The sequence below is a fragment of the Heterocephalus glaber genome, unplaced genomic scaffold (genome assembly GCF_053883595.1).
Source record: "Heterocephalus glaber isolate CG9 unplaced genomic scaffold, H.glaber_assembly_v1.0 deba00000071, whole genome shotgun sequence".
NCBI lineage: Eukaryota > Metazoa > Chordata > Mammalia > Rodentia > Bathyergidae > Heterocephalus > Heterocephalus glaber.
In genome coordinates, this window is record NW_028258137.1 from 19693557 (window position 1) to 19710454 (window position 16898).

The following is a 16898-nucleotide window of genomic DNA, read 5'->3' on the forward strand; positions in this document are numbered from 1 at the left end:
TTCCATAGGAAAAGGTGAATAGGCACTAAGTTATAGTTAGAAAGGTCTGGTGTTCTATTGCACACTATGGCGACTAGAGAATGATAATATACTGTTTAGAAATTAAAAACTAGAAGACAGCCTCTACTCCAAGCACTCTAGGAGGTTGAGGCAAGACTATAGCAAAGTAGAGTCCACCCCAGGCAGACCATGTTGAAAACTAAAAGGATGAGAGGCCTGGAGACCATAGCTCAGTGCAAAGGTCCTGGGTTCAACCCAGTACTGCAAAAACAAAACAAAACAAAACAAACCCCAAACAAACAAAACCTAGAAAAAAAGATTTTCAGTACAAAGAAATAATAATGCAAATATTATGTATAATTTTTATATTGGCTACAAAAAAGGAATAAAATTCCACAAAAGCAAGGACATGTCTGTTTCTCTCTCTGAAAGTTCCCCTGGGTCTGGTGTCCTGTAGTTATAGAGTGTGTGTAGCCTGAGCTTGGGTCAACCTGTTAGTTCTGTACAATTTTACTTTTACTTCCCTCTGGTGTTAGTTTTTCCAGAGTTAGAACAGCCTAAGTTTTTTCAGATTCTTGAATTCAGTTCATGTTTTTCATAAGTGCTTCAATGGTGCAGAGCTGCACCATTTTAGGGGGCTTCTTTTTAGGAATATGAAGTATGTATCACTCCTTTTATATGAATTATGTTCTGCCTTGGATAATTTGGCCATCACTTTAGTCCATTTGGACCTGTTTGCATCCTGTCCATCCCAGTCCATTTCATTCCACCAAATGTGGTTTTTGTTTTTGGGGGGTTTTTTTGGTACCGGGGATCGAACTCGGGTCCTTGCGCTTGCGCAGCAGGCGGCTCATTCCACCAAAAGTGATCAGCAGTTACCTTCAACAGCCTTATACCAGGTCACCCGCAAAAATGTTCACCTTAATTTGAAGTTTATTTAATACGGAGTGAACATTTGTCCTTGCTAGGTGTGTGCCAGATAGGCACAAGATGGAGGGGTGGCCTTTCAGGTGACAGATCTAGAAGTCAATAAGGTAGGCAGCTAAGTTAGATAGAAATTACTATACAGTCAAAAAGGGACTGGGCTCTAAGTCAGTGAAAGGTGGAGATCAGAATTGGGCCTGGAGGCCCATATGAAAAAAGCAAGACTTGCATACTTCCCTAAGGGATAGATGGAAATTTGTGATTATAACATGATTGGTACCACCCAGTCGTTTAAGTCCAGATAGACATGAGTCACCAAGGTGGATGCCCAGAGTATCCTGACCCATTCCTTCCCAAAAATGCCTCTATTCTTTCCATGTACCCTTGCTACGTGACTCACTTCCCTATTGGATCAATATTAGCTAAATGACTATACTTGTAATCTTATTGGTTGATTATAGTTTGACCAATGTTGTACCCACATTTGTGACTTTGCTGTATAAATTACCCCGACAAAGGGTCTTGGTGGCAACCCACTTTTGGGTCCCCTCCTGTCTCTCAGGGGCTATCTTTTTTTTTTTTTTTTTGGTATCGGGGATCGAACTTGGGTCCTTGCGCTTGCGCAGCAGGCGGCGAAACCACTGAGCTAAAGCCTCAGCCCAAAGAAGAGTCTTAATTAATTAATTAATTAATTTTTTGGTACCGGGGATTGAACTCGGGACCTTGTGCTTGTGAGGCAGGCGGCGGAACCACTGAGCTAAACCCTCGGCCCCTCAGGGGCTATCTCTCAATAAATCTTTCCTATTCTTAACCTCTGTTCCTTAAAATTCAGCCTTCGGTTTTGGGGGATACGAACTCAGCGTATGTGTCATCTAACAGGTTGGGAGTTACATTTTCTCCTATAGCACTAACACTGAAAATGACTTCCTTTTCTCTGCCCCAAAGTGGCTGCCAGCATCTTGCGCTCCTAGGAAAGGTGGGAAACTCTTCTACTGCGCAGGGGAACTCACATCCAGTCAAGATGCGACAGCTGGAGTAACTGGCCTTGGCCATATGACTTATAACACCCCGTCTGCTCTACATTTGGGATGAATACTTGCTCCTGGCAACAGGTGCAACTTACAGGTTCTGGCTGTATTCCCGTTTGTCCGTCCAGTTGGAATACCAGTTGTGCCGGCCTGAGGGATCTCCAATTTTATTAGAGTCCAGACCCTAGAAATTGCAAAGTCCAGAGTAAAGAGAAGGAGGGCCGAGAAGCAAAACAGAGGGGTTTGAACTCCACCTCCACTCCCCAAACCCCTTTGGGCAGTTCTGGGGATCAAACCCAGGGCCATTTTGAGCAAACTGCTCAATTCATCGAGGAGGAACTTTCAGCACGGGAGTGACAATTCCTACTTTACTTGCTGGGTTGGTGGGAGGAATCCATGACTTAATGAGTGGGTGTGTGCCCGCTGTGGACGGGATAGGGCGCTCGATCTGCAATAACTCACGAACCAATCAGTCCCTGTGATTAGTAGCCACCCATCTTCTCGGTCTTGCGGAGTCAGGAGTACATTCTGCTAGCCGCGAGCCGCAAACCCTCCCTCTCCAATCAGTACAGTGGTGGAGAGGATGGAATGCGGCAGGGGCTCTTTAAGGGCCGCCCCAGCAGGATCCAGGGCGGAGCTTGCGGCGTCGGCTAGGGACTCGCCGGAGAAGAAAGGGGGAGGTGCATCCGCCGCCCCGCCATGCTGCTGGGGTCGCTACGGGGCTGGATCTCCCGGGTATTGCGCCGTGTGGCGCCGGGGAGCCCCGCGAGCACCGCCTCGGGTGCCGGGCCGCAGCTCCGCGCCTGGCTTCCGGGTAACTCAAGCCTTTGTTTCACCTTGTAACCTTGTAGTTCTCGTCTCCCTGGGGGCCGCTGCCCCCCCCCGCCCCCGTTCGCGGAACCGCCGGACACTGAAGCTCCGCCTCCGCGGCGCGGGACTTCCCCGGGGTGCGGCGCGGGGCTGGGGCGGTCGTCCGCTGCAGTCCTGACGCTAGCCAGTCAGGACCGGGTGGGGCCCGAGGCCTGCTTCTCCCTCTGGTTCGCGGAGGGGGACTCTGAGGAGCGGTAGGACCCACCCCACAGGCTGAGGCTGCTCTGGACTTTCCGCCCCGGCCTGGGACCCCGACCCCTTCCCTGGCCTCGGTCCAGTGGGGACTGGGAGTTGCTTTTGACGGGCCTTCGGGGTCTCTGGTCCCAGGGGGTGGTGTTGCGAAGTGAGGCTCCTGGCGGCCCCTGACCCTTGCTGGCTGTGAGGACCTACCCCCCCCCTCAAGAAATGGGCCAGGCTGTGGCGTTCGATGGCGCCTCAGAAACACCTGTGAGTTGGGTGGGCATGTTGTCTACCCAGCCTGGCGCAACAGCCTGGGTCCCCTCCCCAAATCCAAGCCTCCTTCCCACTTTTCTGGACGGCTGAGTGCAGGCCGCTCTGCATGTCCACTGAGAAGACCCAGTGCGAGGAATAAATGTATAATATATCAAGTGAAAAAACCTGAGCACACTTTGAGGCTAGATTTACGTGTGCGACCCAGTTGCATGGTGTCACACATAGGTGGATGAAGTGCACTGTCTCTACCCACGGAGGGTCCTGAGAATGGAAAGCATTTTTAGGCCAGGGAGCAAGCACAAAAATTACTGTTTTTGTGGTCTTTTAGCAAATTAGTACAGAGAGGAGTGAGTTTTTTAAAACTGAGTCTAAAAGTTGATTTCCTTTCTTTTGTAGATAAAGATAGAGAAAACGAAAAAGAGAAGAAATCAGTGGTAAGTTGTTCTTGTGTGCACTCTCTAGGGTAATTTTTGTTTACTTATTTTTTGAGGAGGGGAGTGAGGGAATATGTGCACATAGTAAAATACAGAAGTACAGAGAATCTTCAGGGATTAGGATAAGTATCTGCTGGGTGCTGTGACTTAGGTAATCGCAGTAGCTTGGGAGGCTGGGGTAGGATCATTCAAGACAGGGCAATTTACTGAGTGAGATCTTGTCTCAAAAATCAAGAAAGGGCTGGGAATAAAGATTGGTGTGAAGTGCTGGGTTCAATCTCCTGCTCCACCAAAAGTAAAAAATAAAAAATCTATCTCCCCTGTCTGGAGGCCACCTCTGTTACCAGTTCTTGTTTGTCCCTTTCCAGAATCTACACAGGTAGAAGCATACATATATTCCTATCCTTCAGGTAGATTTGGATTGCCAGAGCTTGAAGAGTGATTGTGAAGGGATTGAAAAGTGTACATCTTGTGTAGGGAAGGTTGGGGTACAGTAGCCCAGATGTGAGGGGAGGTGTGCTGACCACTTCCTCCTGTTATCCAGTGCTCAGACTGGTGGGTGAGGATGGGATCAGGGAGCATCCATGAGAATCCGAAGATGTGCATTCAGTCATGGAGATGATTTGAGGTGCTGCCTCTGAGGTGCTGTGCTTGGTCTGAGGTTAGAAAGCAAAGCAAGTTCATGTTAGACGTGACTAGGGGAATGTCCACTGGGTGTTTAAACTGGCTGGGGTTGGGGACAATATTTTGGTAACCATAAATCTGGGAGCTAAATTTCTTTAGGTAGTGGGAAGTTCGTAACTCCTGAAGGAGTGGCTTGGTTGTGGTGGCACCCTTGCAAAAGGTGGAGAGTAGGCTTCTGGCATACTCAGGGTGATGGAGAGGGTCTGGGAGGGAGGGACATCGTAGGGGGAGGACTAGAGATTGAAATGTTTGAGACTGCTGGAAGTTTGATGCGATTAGAGGAGGGGAAAAGGTATAGCAGGCAGCACTGTGGAAAGGGAGAGGGATACAAAGTTGTACTAGATAGGAATTAGTGCATTATTGTAGGTTTAAGTATTGTGTTAACATTGGTGTGGCCTGGGGTTGTAGGTGTTTTTTTTTTTTTGGAGGTGCTTTATAGGTGTGGTCTGACGACTCCCCAGTAGAAAGTCAGTAGGAAGTGCTGTGGAGTCTGCATTCAGGCTCAGGGATGCCCCTAACCATTTAAGTCCTGTGAAGTCCGTTGTGGGAGGCCCTGGTTACCACCTGGGACCTGGGAATCAGCCCCTGTCATTAGGGAGGGAGATGGCAATAAATAGGACAATGGTAGATCTAGAGCAGCTGTGAGTTTGGAAACTGAGGAGGAAGGCTGAGGCCTGAGGCCTGAGGCCTGAGGGGAGCCTTGAAAACCCTTGATGCCTCTTGAGAGATGGAGGAGAGTTGGAGGTGGGAGAGTTGGGACAGAGGGAACTTCTAGTGCAGGCCCCAAAGGAAGAGAACCTGAAGGCTTGGGCTTGTGGCCAGTCCCTAGGGAGGCACCTGGGCTTGGGAGTGTGTGGAGGTACTGGGGATAGATCCCAACACCCAGGACCACTGAAAGACTTTACCCTCTGTTTCCGTTTTCAGCTGCTATAATAGAATACCATAGACTTGATAACCTGTAATGGACAGAAATTTATTTGGCTCGCGTTCTAGAAGCTGGGAAGTCAAAGGTCAAGGTGGCTACCTCTGGTGAGGGCTTTCTTGCTATATACTCACTCTTCTAATCCCATGGTGGAAAAGAAGAAGAGAGAGAATGAGAACAAGAGGAAGAATAAGGAGAAGAGACCTCCAGTTCATCGTTTTATCAGGAACCCACTCCTGTGATAACTAACCCACTCCTGCGATAATGGCATGAATCTATTCTTGAGGGCAGAGCGCTCATGACCTCATCACCCCTTGAAGGTCCTGCTTCTCAAGTGTGGCACTGAGGATTAGGTTTTCAGAACATAAACTGTGGGGACATATTCAAACCATAGCATCTCCATGCAAACATGATTTTGTTTGTCTCTCAGGGTGAGATGGTGGTAGACCATGGAGGAGGGTCCTAGAAGTCAAGATGAGATGGAGAGGCCAGCAGGGAGGCTGCTCCATCAAGGAGGAGTAGAGGCCTTAGCTAGTGGCTGAGGGATGGGCACAGATTCTACAGATGATGGGGAGTCGAGCAAGAGGTGTTGCTGGTTGATAGGTGTTGCTGGGTGAGGAGAGATGTCCGGGGTGTCGAAGATATTTGGGCTGTGTGCACCCATCGGACACTGTTAACAGTATCCAAAAATTGACCACCACATCACAATTTATAGAAAAACGGTCAGATGGAGCTTAACATCCACAGTAGGGATTTAGTAAGTCATACCATAGTATGTGTTAAGCTTCAGATCTATAATGACCTCTTAAAATCTCATGTGTTCAGAGGTGAGGCTTTTAGAAAGTGACTGGGTCATGGGAACACTATTCATCAGTGGATTAATCTGATGAATGCATAGCTAAATGTGCTGTTAGGAAGTGGGGCATGGTTGGAAGAGGTGGTCACTGGGGACGTGACTTGGAAGGGTCTATCTCCCTCCCCGCTCTGAGCACCTTTTCCTTCACCATGCCCCTGTGCTATCCTGTGTCTGTCTTGAAGCCAACAGACTAGTTAGTGAGTGATAGTGAACCAAAATAAACCTCTCTTCCTTTAAGTTGTGATTGTTGGGTGTTTTGTCTTGGCAGCAAGGAAAGTGTCTAAGTTGGTACGTCTTACAAGATGGAATATATGTCATTAAAATTCATGGTTTTTTGAAAAATACAAATTTATGACATGGGAATCAGTGCTTCACTCTATCAAAGGAGAATAAAAGAAAAAAACTACCTGTAACCAACAATAATGAAAATACATGAAGTATGATCTATATGGGAAAAGAATACATAAATTGCCCTTGGGAAAAGAGCAACAAAGACATTTAGAAACTGTTAATGATACAGAAGTTCTGAGCCAGGGCAAGAGAATGTTGTGTGGTTAACAATGAGCTGTGTGTAAAGGCAGGTGTTTGGGGGTGGGGTGAAAATGGGCAGTCATTCCTTAGTACTTTGAATTAAATGCCATCCATTGAACCGAGTTCCATTGTAAAAAGCAGCTTTATTACAATTTGCATACCATAAAACTCACCCATTTTAGTTTACAATTCAGTGGTTTTTAGTAAATGTACAGAGCTGTGCAGTGTCACTATGATCAAATTTAGAATTTCTGTCACGTCAGAAAGAAACCTTGTGACCATTTGCAGTCACTCACCTGCACAGGGTGGCTATTAATTTACTTCTTGTCTTTTTGCTTTTTCTGGACATTTCATACAAAATGGGATCTGTGGTCTGATCTTTTCTGTGTGCCTTTCACTTAGCATAATATCTTGGAATATATCTGCATTATATATAGCATGTATCATTACTTCATTCCTGTAATAGTCCTTTTCCTGTCACTGGAACAGTATCTGATACAGTTTTAAGGAGAGATTTATTTTGGTTCACAGTTTCAGAGGGTTTAGTCCATGGTTGGCTGGCTACAGAGCAGAAATGGTATGGCACAAGGGCCTGACAGAGGAGAGCTGTTTACCTCATAGCAGCCAGGAAGCAGAGGGGGGAGGTAGGAGTCAGGGGTAAGAATACTCTTTTGGCCAGTTCCCCAGTGATCCACTTCCTCCAACCAGACCTCTGATAGACCTCCGAATAGCACATTCAGCAGTGAATTCATCAGTAGATTAATCCATTGATGAGTACAGCATTTTCCTGATCCAGTCACCTCCAAAAACCCCACCTCTGAACTCATGAGGCTTGGGGGACATTTTAGATCTACAACTATAACAGTTTCCCATTATATGGCAGTAGCACACTTTATCTGTTTACCAATTGTTAGACTTCTAGCCAAGTTTCCTTTTTACTAGAAATTTCTCAGTATCTTTAAAAGGACAATATATATTTTTCCAGTGGGGACTTTGGAATCCATACCTGTCACATGTTTGTCTTTGGTCCTGAGTAAACATCCAAGTGGCAGCTCTCTGGGGTTATGAATGATTGTTTATTTTGTTTTTATACCACTGTGTATTTTCTACAGTGAGCATGGTTAACTTTTACTTTAGAAAAGATTAAATGTTATTTCAAAATAAGAGTAGGGGTAGGAGTGTAGCAGGCACAAGGCCATGGGTTCAGTTCCCAGCACCAATTAAAAAAAAAAAAAAAAAGGTAGATGGTTCATCAGTGTCGATTATAATGGTGAGAAATTAGACTCAAAGCTTCATCGAAGAGTATAGTAGAGGTAAATTGTAGCACATCTACAGAAATTTGGACCAGCCAGCTGCATGCTACTAGTGTGGTGAATATCTTCTTTTCTTATAATTTCCTATTACTTTCCTCCTGCCCTCATTTGTTGAGTGTGGGACCTTGTCTTGAGTACTCAGTGCCTGGCTTATAGTAGTCCTTCAGTAAGCGGTTGAAAGACTCTCAAAGACTGGAAATATGCATGGGTGAAATATGCTAAAATGTAATGGTGTTTGTCTCTTTGCATTGAGATTATAAGTGACAGTTTCTACTTTATGGCTTTATTCCTTTAATGGGCATGAATCCTCTTACAATATTTTTAGATAACACTGTAAAGTGGAATTGAAAGCCGCCTTTTTCTTTTTTTATTTTAATTTTTTAAATATTGTTTTTCAGGTATGCAATAAATATAAGTTTAATAGTATAGATCAATAGGGGAAAAGAAATAAGTGGCAACCAATATTTGATTTTCATCCTTATCACTTTTTCTAGGGTCCCTCTAACTTGATGTAAACTTACAGTTTTCAAGGAAATTCCTATTCCACTCCCATTTTATCATAAATAAATTGAATAGTTTTTCTGTTTGTATGATAAAACAGGAAAGACTGTTATATTTGAATGGAAGAGGCTCTCCATTTGTGACCAGTGTCACACAAAGTCACATTCCCATCAGAAAACACAAACATCAACATCACAAAACTAAAAATACACAGGAGATCAGTATCATTCAATAAATACGCAAGCTACTTCAGTCTCCCCCCAAAAGGACCAATACTTCAAAAAACCATAAAGAAAACCCCTGTCCATTTCCAAGTAACCCAAGTAGAGGAGCCAGCAAGACGCTATGTGTGCTATTTTACCCCTCCCCTGGCCCTCACTACTTAGAAAACTGCCTGCTCTCCACAGAGACTGAAAATGGGCCTCACTTCTCTGGGGAGAACAAACTCACTGACACCCTTGTGCAATATCCCGTTTCTCAGGAACCCTGGCTCTATACCTAGTTCTGCTTCCAAAGCCTCTTCATATAGTTCTGGGTAAGACTTGGGATCTGTTCCATTAAGATGGGCCATATGAACTAGGAGTTTCATCTTGCTGGTTTCAGCATGAGTCCTTGGACCCCACAGGAACTCATAGCAAGCAGGATCACTGTTAGGAATCTGCTGGTACATCAGGTACTCTTCCCGTACTAAATCCTCAGTGATGAATTTCCAGGCTTCCTCAAAATGAATATGCTCAGACTGAGCTAACATGTTCCATCTTTTCACTTTTTGGGTTAGGTTATCCTCACTAATACGGTTGCCCTCTATGAAGATTAGAGACAGGATGAATATAGTGATGTCGATTTTGAGAATGATTCTTTCATCATCGCCATCTAGTATCCCGTTGTATGTAAGACTCAAGATGAGGACTAGTTCATATGTATTGCCAGAGTAATTCACTTTCCTGATTTTAATGCCAAAGCCCAGATACATGGACTCACAGAGTTCCTGAAAGTTCAGAGGGAAGTTGTTACGGTAATCATGGGGCAGAACATGCAGCATTTCTTTCATGGTGACCTGCTCCTTCTTTTGATACTTGTGGAGCAGAAATGACACCAACTTACATAACTTGGCATTTAGGAGCGAGCACATTTTGCAGGATGTGAGAGAAGCATGCGTCCTTCAAGGAGCTTGAACCCTCACAGGATTGACTCCTTTGGAAGCCATGAGGACAGTAAGAACTTGTTGAGGATCAGAAGCCTTCAGATCTCCAGTGCTGGAAAATAGAATGCTAAGCAATAGCAATTCAGCTGCTCCAAGAATCCAACCCAGATTTTGAAAACTCACACCTGAGAATTCACCACTGCACAGTGCAAGGAACAGAGGCAGGAATGGGTTATTTTCAGAGTCAACCTGGAATGTGGCCTTCTCTCTCACCCTCCAAGCCTTCCTTTCCTTGATTTTTGTCCCTTCCATGTTCCTATTCCTCATGCCTTGGTTGCTATAAACCAGTAGGCAGTTTGGCTGAGCTCATTCGAGATCATTTACCAACTCGTCAGGGCTTCACAGTGAGAATAGGGACGAGTGTTTTGGAAGATCTCATCTGAACAACATATTAGTTATTGCAGTGCACAGAGAAGAAATAGTCTCTGTAGGATAATGTCTAGGTTGAGCTCTTCATAAATATCCAAGAAGAGGAAAAGTAGTTTTCTTTGGAGAACAGCAACAGAATATTAAATTCAGTAGTGTTCTAATGGGCTCTCTTTGTACCCTTTTGCATACTTTCTTGGGATCAGTTTGTAGTTTGTGGTTCTAAAGGAATGAGCTGGCAGGGACTTGGGAATGGAAGGTAGCCTGGCATCTGTTGGAAGTGTGATTGCCCAGTTCTCCTGGATACCCATTGGGATCAAAGTAGGAGAACTTCACTGGCAATGACAGTCCCCTTGCTACAGCCTCCTGACTGTATAGTGGGTGCAGTGAGGTGAGATGGCCATTTATGGCCCGTGTTTAATGTAGAGTGACTGAGGCTCCACCAGGGGTTGTGAGAAGGGGCCTGCTAGGCCTAGATGTGAATTCATCCTGTGTCCTCTGCTTTGTCTAGCGCTTTGGACAAATTACCCAAGTGGTCCACATTTCTCTGAGTACTTCGAGCTGGAGTTTATATAAAGGCCCAGGCCACCATGCACCAGGGTACAGTACTCTCACTCTGTGTGCCCCAGAGGATGTCTGAGTGTTCTCAGCAGCCAATTTGTCTTCTTATGTATTCAGAACTGCCCATTCCGCCTTGTGCTCTGCTGAGCCAAAGCCTTTTGTCTTGCATCACCAGCAGTGCCTGGCTGAGCAGAGCCTTGCCAGAATTTCAGAACAGCAGGTCAAAGGGCTCCAACTCAGATTCAGAGAGTCTGGGTCTGGTGCTACCTCACATTTCAAACAAGTCCTCTCTGGCTGGGGCTATGGCTGGGACTGTGGGTTAGTGGTAGAGTGCTTGCCTAGTGTTTGCTAGGCCCTAGGTTTGACCCCTAGCACAGCAAAGCAAAACACGTCTCCTCTGGTGCTTCTGAGAAGGTGTCAGGAACTACTCTGTCATGCTCTGCTGTAGTCCTGTAGCACTCCGCTTTGCCTTCGCTTGAAATCACCTGAGGAGCTGTAAGTTACTGAGAGCCTGCTGTGGTGGTGCCTGACTGTAATCCCAGCATTTTGGGAAGCTGAGGCAGGAGGATCCAGAGTTTGAGCCCAGTCTGGGCAATTAGCGACTTAGTGAGACCCTGTCTGAAAATACAATACAATACAGTAAAATGGTTGGGGATGTGAAGGTCTTGGTGTCTTTAGTATTACACACACACCCAAAAAATTATGGTCTGTGACTTGCCTTCAGCGATTGTGGTATGATTGGTCTTGGTTGTGGTTTCCTCGTAGAGATTTTTAAAGGCTCCTGGGTGATTGTAACCCATCTCCAGGGCTTGTACCGCTGCCTCAACTGACCTCTTTCCCCATGTTGAGTTACTTGGAGGAGGTCCTTGGTCTTCAGTATAGATAGATCCTAGGTGACTGGCTGCACCCCACCCACTTGCTCCACAACACCCCCTCCCAGGTGCAGTTAGCATGAGCCGGGTGTAGGTTCAAGTGTCCTTGCTTCATCCCCTTCTGGTGAGGTTACATGTGATGATGATGTATGTTACCCATTTTAAGGCCTGGCCTCTGATAAAAGTCCTTGTTCTTTTTTTTTTTTTTTTTCCTAATACTTTCCAGTTCATGGCTGAATGCTTTTTTTTCAGTATAGAGCAGTGAGTTAGATCCCAGATAACATACATGTTTGTTTTAGTCACTTTCCTTTTTGTTGGGACACAATACCTGACACCCACAACTTAAAGGAGTTTATTTTGGCTCATGTTTTCAGTTCATAGGTGGCTGGCTCCAAAGCAAAAACTGTGTGGGGCCGGGCAGAAAAGCTGCTCACCACAGGCAACCAGGAAACAGTGAGAGAAGGGAGGAGCTTGGGAGGGAGATATATAAAACCTTCCAGGTCACAGCCTCTAACCAGGTCCCACCTCCTAACAGTAAGTCAATGGTAGGCCTGCCTGATAATCCAGTCACCTTCCACAAGCCCCACCTTTGAGGCATGAGGCTTTGGTTGGCCATTCTCTGTCAAAATCATAACAATGTGTTTCCCAACCTCAAAGCCATTGAAAAGACTCTGGAAAATGTGGTTTTTTAAAATAAAATGGAGTACTACTCAGCCATAAAAAACGAGAAATTAGAGACATTTATAGCTAAGTGGATGCACATTGAGGCGATACTCTTAAGTGAAATAAATAGGACACACATGTGTAAATACTGAATAGTTTCTCTGGTGTGAGAAACTGAAAGTGTAAATAAGGACTAAATGTATAATAGGTAATGTGAAATAGGAAGAAAAGGGGCAAAGGGGAAAGAAGTGGGAGGGCTAGGGGAAAGGATAGAAGGGAATGGGATTAATACGAGAAAATGGAAAAATAGGAACAAAATCTTTGTAAATAGGGAGGACTGGAGGGGTTGAAGGGAGGGCTGGGCAACGGTGAAAAATAAGAACCAAGAGAGATTATGTAAAGGTGCAAATTTCCAATGATGAATGTCATTATATTGTATACCTAAAAGGTACCAATGATTAGAATGAATAATCGAAAATGTAAAATAGGAAGAAAAGGTCGAAAGGGGTAGGGGTAGTGGGAGGGGCAGGGGAAAGGAAAGAAGGGAAAGGAAAAATGAGAAATGGAAAAAATGGAAATAAAGTCTGTAAATAGGGAAGGGTGGAGGGTGTGAAGGGAGGCCTAGAAATGGGGAAAAAATAAGAACCAAGATGCATTATGTAAAGGTACAATTCCCAATGAGAAATGTAATTGTGTTGTATACCTACACTGTACCAATAAAAGAATTTAATCAAAAAAAAGAAAAGAAAAGAAAAGACTCTGGTTAAGGAAATGGGACACTTAAACAGCCTGAGGAGTTGAGCTAGGGAAAGACAGAGCTGTGCTGGGTGGACAAGCTGTGTGGTAAAGGAGGGTCTGCTCTGGAAAGACCCTTGAGCCTGCCACTGGGCGACTTGGTGGGGTGTGGTTTGTCATTGTAGTGGACCTCAGGAGTTTAGTGAGGAAGGATTTTGGTTTCCCTAAGCCTTGGACAGGACCAATTAGGCAGTTCACCTGAGCCCTTTCCTAGAAATTCCCTAATGTTCCCTTATTCAGTGATGGCAAACCTGTAGAGACCAGACCAAGTGCCCAAATTGCAACCCAAAACCCACTTATTTATTGCAGAGTGCCAACACTGCAATTAAATCTGAATACTGAGGTTTTAGTTTAGAAAAAAACTCATACAACTTAGGATGTCATTGCAGAGGGCTCTGCGTGCCTACTGCGGCATGCGTGTCATAGGTTCGCCACCACTGCCTTAAGTGCTTGGTTTCTGGCTCTAATATACATTTGTCTTTTGCCAGATCTGTGTTGAGGGCAATATTGCAAGTGGGAAGACAACATGCCTAGAGTTCTTTTCCAGTACAACAGATGTTGAGGTAAGCCATTTACGCTGGATTTGAAGAAACCTGAAAAAGTTTGATAGGATAATCTATAGAGAACATAGAACAGCCCTGTCAAATAGGAATATAATACCAGCTGTAAGTACAAGCTATATATATATAATTTAACATTTCATTTTTTTCTTTTTCTTTTTTTTTTTAACAGTACTAGGGGACGGGGATTTAGCTCAGTGGCACCGCACCTGGCTTGCAAGCGCAAGGTTGTGAGTTCAATCCCCGGTACCAAAAAAAAAAAAAAAAAAAAAAGATTTAACAGTACTGGGGATTGAACCCAGGGCCTTTTGGATGTTAGACAAGCACTTCACCACTGAGCTGTATCTCTAGCCTATAATACAACATTTCTTTTTTTCTAATTTTTTAAATTAAAAAATTTTAAATTTTTTTTAAACTTTAAAATCTGTCTTTATTAGTTTTTTCCCTCATTTTATTTTTATTTTTATTTTTTATTATTTAATTTTTAAATTTATTTGGTACCGGAGATGGAACTCTGGTCCTTGAATTTGTGAGGCAGGCAGTGGAACCACTGAGCTAAATCCCCAGCCCTATTTTTTCTTTATGAATACTTGTTTGTAGTGCATAGTGATCACATTCCTTGTGGGGGAGTTGGTACATGTACATAACACATCTTAGTTCTTTTTTTCATCCCCTTCCTCTCCCTTCCATCTCTTGGTCCCCTTCCCATTTCCAAAAGATCTAGCTCTCTACTGTCTATTATTTAATTTATAATTTAACATCTCTAAAAGGCTCAATTAAAAAGAACATTTAATTTTATTTATTTTTATTTTTAAAGAACATTTTATTTAACACTAGATAGCCCAAATAGTATCAGGTCAGCAGGTAGTCAGGATAAAAAAAAACAATCAGTGAGCTATTTTGCATTCTATTTTTTCTATTAAATCTGGAATCTGATTTTTTTTTTTCCGTACTGGAGATTGAACTCACAACCTTGCGCTTGCGAGCCAGGTGCGGTGCCACTGAGCTAAATCCCCAGCCCAATTTGTATTTTACATATACTGCATGTCTCATTTTGGACTACAGAGTTCCTAACGTTAAATGATTTGGCTTGGGACTTTTTGACTCTGCAGTGGTGTTGAAGCAGTACACATTGAGTAGAAATTGTACTCTGATGTGCAGTAAATTAAGTGTATTAAGTGCATTTTCAACTTGGGGTATCTTCAACTTAGGATAGATTTACTGGGACATGACCCCATTATAAATCAAAGAGCATCTGTGGTCACATTTCAAAGGCATAATAGAAATTTTTAAAATATAAAAAAAATGTAATGGCCGAGTTGGGCATGGTGGCGCACACCTGTAATCTCAGCACTTGGAAGGGTGAGGTAGGAGGGTTGCCATGAATTTTAAGCTAGCCTACATAGTGAGTTCAAGGCCTGAATTAAATAGAGAGGTGCTCTCAAAAAACAAAAAAAACAAACCAACCAAAAAAAGTAATGGCCACATGTGACTCATGGCCACTGCATTGGAGAATGCAAGAATAGACCTTTTCCCAGTCTGGCTAGGAAAAAAGTCTACATGTGAAAGAAGAAAAAACAGATTATTGAATAGGGCTAAAATGTTACTGTGTAACATCTGAGATATTAGTGTAGTCAGTTAATATAAATTTCTAGTTTATTTAAAATGTGGCCACTTAAAATAATCTCACAGATGTTTAAGAATTATTTCTATACCAGGGCTATGATCCTTCTTACTTATTCTGGATTTTAGGGGTGTAATCTTTTATGTCTGGCTTTTAAAAAATGCTTGGGTGGGCCAGGGATTTAGCTCAGTGGTGCTGTCGCTTACCTTGCAAGTACAAGGTCCTGAGTTCGATCCCTGATAGCCCCCCCCCAAAAAGCTTGGGATCAGAAGTGTTTCAGACTTTGTATTTTTTTAGATTCAGAATATTTGCATATTCTTAATAAAGTGTCTTGGGGATGGAACCCAAGTCTAAACATGAAGTTAATTTATGTGTCATATATACCTTAGTACATGTGCCCTGAAGGTAATTTTATCTAATGTATTTAGTGTGCCTGCCTTTTTGTCTGTGATCTGTCACATGAGACGAAGTATGGAATTTTCCACTTGTGGCATCATGTCAGCACTCAGAAAATTTTGGATATTAGATTTTCAGATTAGGGATGATCAGACTATACTACAGTTTTCATGCAATTACAGTCATTTTCTTTCCTTCATTCCTTCCTTTTCCTGTCTTCTATTAAAATACATATGTTTTGATAAAGACAATAAACATTATCTTGCTTGTGTTCATGTGTTCCTGTGTAGAAAGAGTTGATAACAGGGCCTAGGACTAACCAGGACTGCTGACTGCACAGAGGCCTGCTTACAAGGTTGGCCTTTGGGTAGCGTATGGGAATGTAGATCTTAGAAAAGTTCCCACTAGTCCTCACTTTTTTCTCCCTAGGTATCTTTTCTCTTTCCTGATTTTTCTCTGTGTCCTTTCACAGTAATAAATTTTGGCTGTGAGTGTTATATGCTGTGTCTTGTGAATCATCAAACCTGGTGCAGAAGGGATCTTGGGGACTCAATACTTTTCCTGAGTGGTATAGTTCTCATATATATATGTACATATGTATATGGTTTGATAATATCTACAGTTTCACATATCCCCTGGAGCGTCGTGGAATGTATTCCCCCATGAATAAGAGGGGCTACTATGCTTAGAGAACTGGTAAATCTTTGTTTTGGGGTATGACTGGGGAGTGTTTCCAGGTAGATTGATGTGTGAGTCAGTGGACTGAGTGGGGAAGATCCACCTTCAGGGTGGACGGGCAACGTCCAATTGGCTAGAGGCCAGGATAGAACAAAAAAGGAGAACAAAGGATTCCCTGTCTCTCTTGGAGATTCCTCCTGCCCTTGCATTTCAGAAGTCTAGGATCTCCAGCCTTTGAACTTCAGGCCACATTTATACCAGAGGGTCTGTGGATTCTTGGGCCTTCAGCCTCATACTGAGAATTACACCATTGGCTTCCCTGGTTCTGAGGCTTTTGGACTTGGACTGACCCATGCTACCCCATCTCAGCCATGCTCGCATCTCAGGGACTCGAGCTTGCAGACTACTGTCATGAGATAGGGTTCTCAGCCTCCACAAGAGCCAGTTTCCCTAATTAATTCCCTCTCACATATCTATTTCTACATTTACCCTGTTGGTCCTGCCTCCGTGGAGAACTCTGACTGATACACATGGCTAGTGTGCGGTAGGAACACATCCCTGCTCAGGCTGTCTGGCAGCAGGGGCCTGCCTTTTGGTTCTGTGGTATAGAGAGCTGGTCAGCTTTAGGAAGATTACTCACCCTTCAGATCTCGGTTGTTCTCA

The 16898-nt window shown here is 43.9% G+C and overlaps 1 protein-coding gene across 11 annotated transcripts in view; it reads left to right on the forward strand.

Moving 5' to 3' along the window:
* Positions 1 to 2597: 2597 nt before the first annotated feature.
* Tk2 (thymidine kinase 2) overlaps positions 2598 to 16898 on the forward strand; it is a 71438-nt gene continuing 57137 nt past the window's right edge. For 2 of the 11 annotated variants that reach the window (XM_087183194.1, XM_087183153.1), the window contains exons 1-3: positions 2600 to 2766; positions 3672 to 3709; positions 13466 to 13540. In XM_087183194.1, coding sequence (XP_087039320.1) covers positions 2652 to 2766; positions 3672 to 3709; positions 13466 to 13540 — 228 coding nt within the window. In that variant the 5' untranslated portion in view covers positions 2600 to 2651. Of the gene's footprint in view, positions 2767 to 2880; positions 3270 to 3671; positions 3710 to 13465; positions 13541 to 16898 lie in introns of those variants that run through there. The other 9 variants (XR_015439834.1, XM_087183088.1, XM_087183232.1 and 6 more) reach the window with 8 other exon arrangements.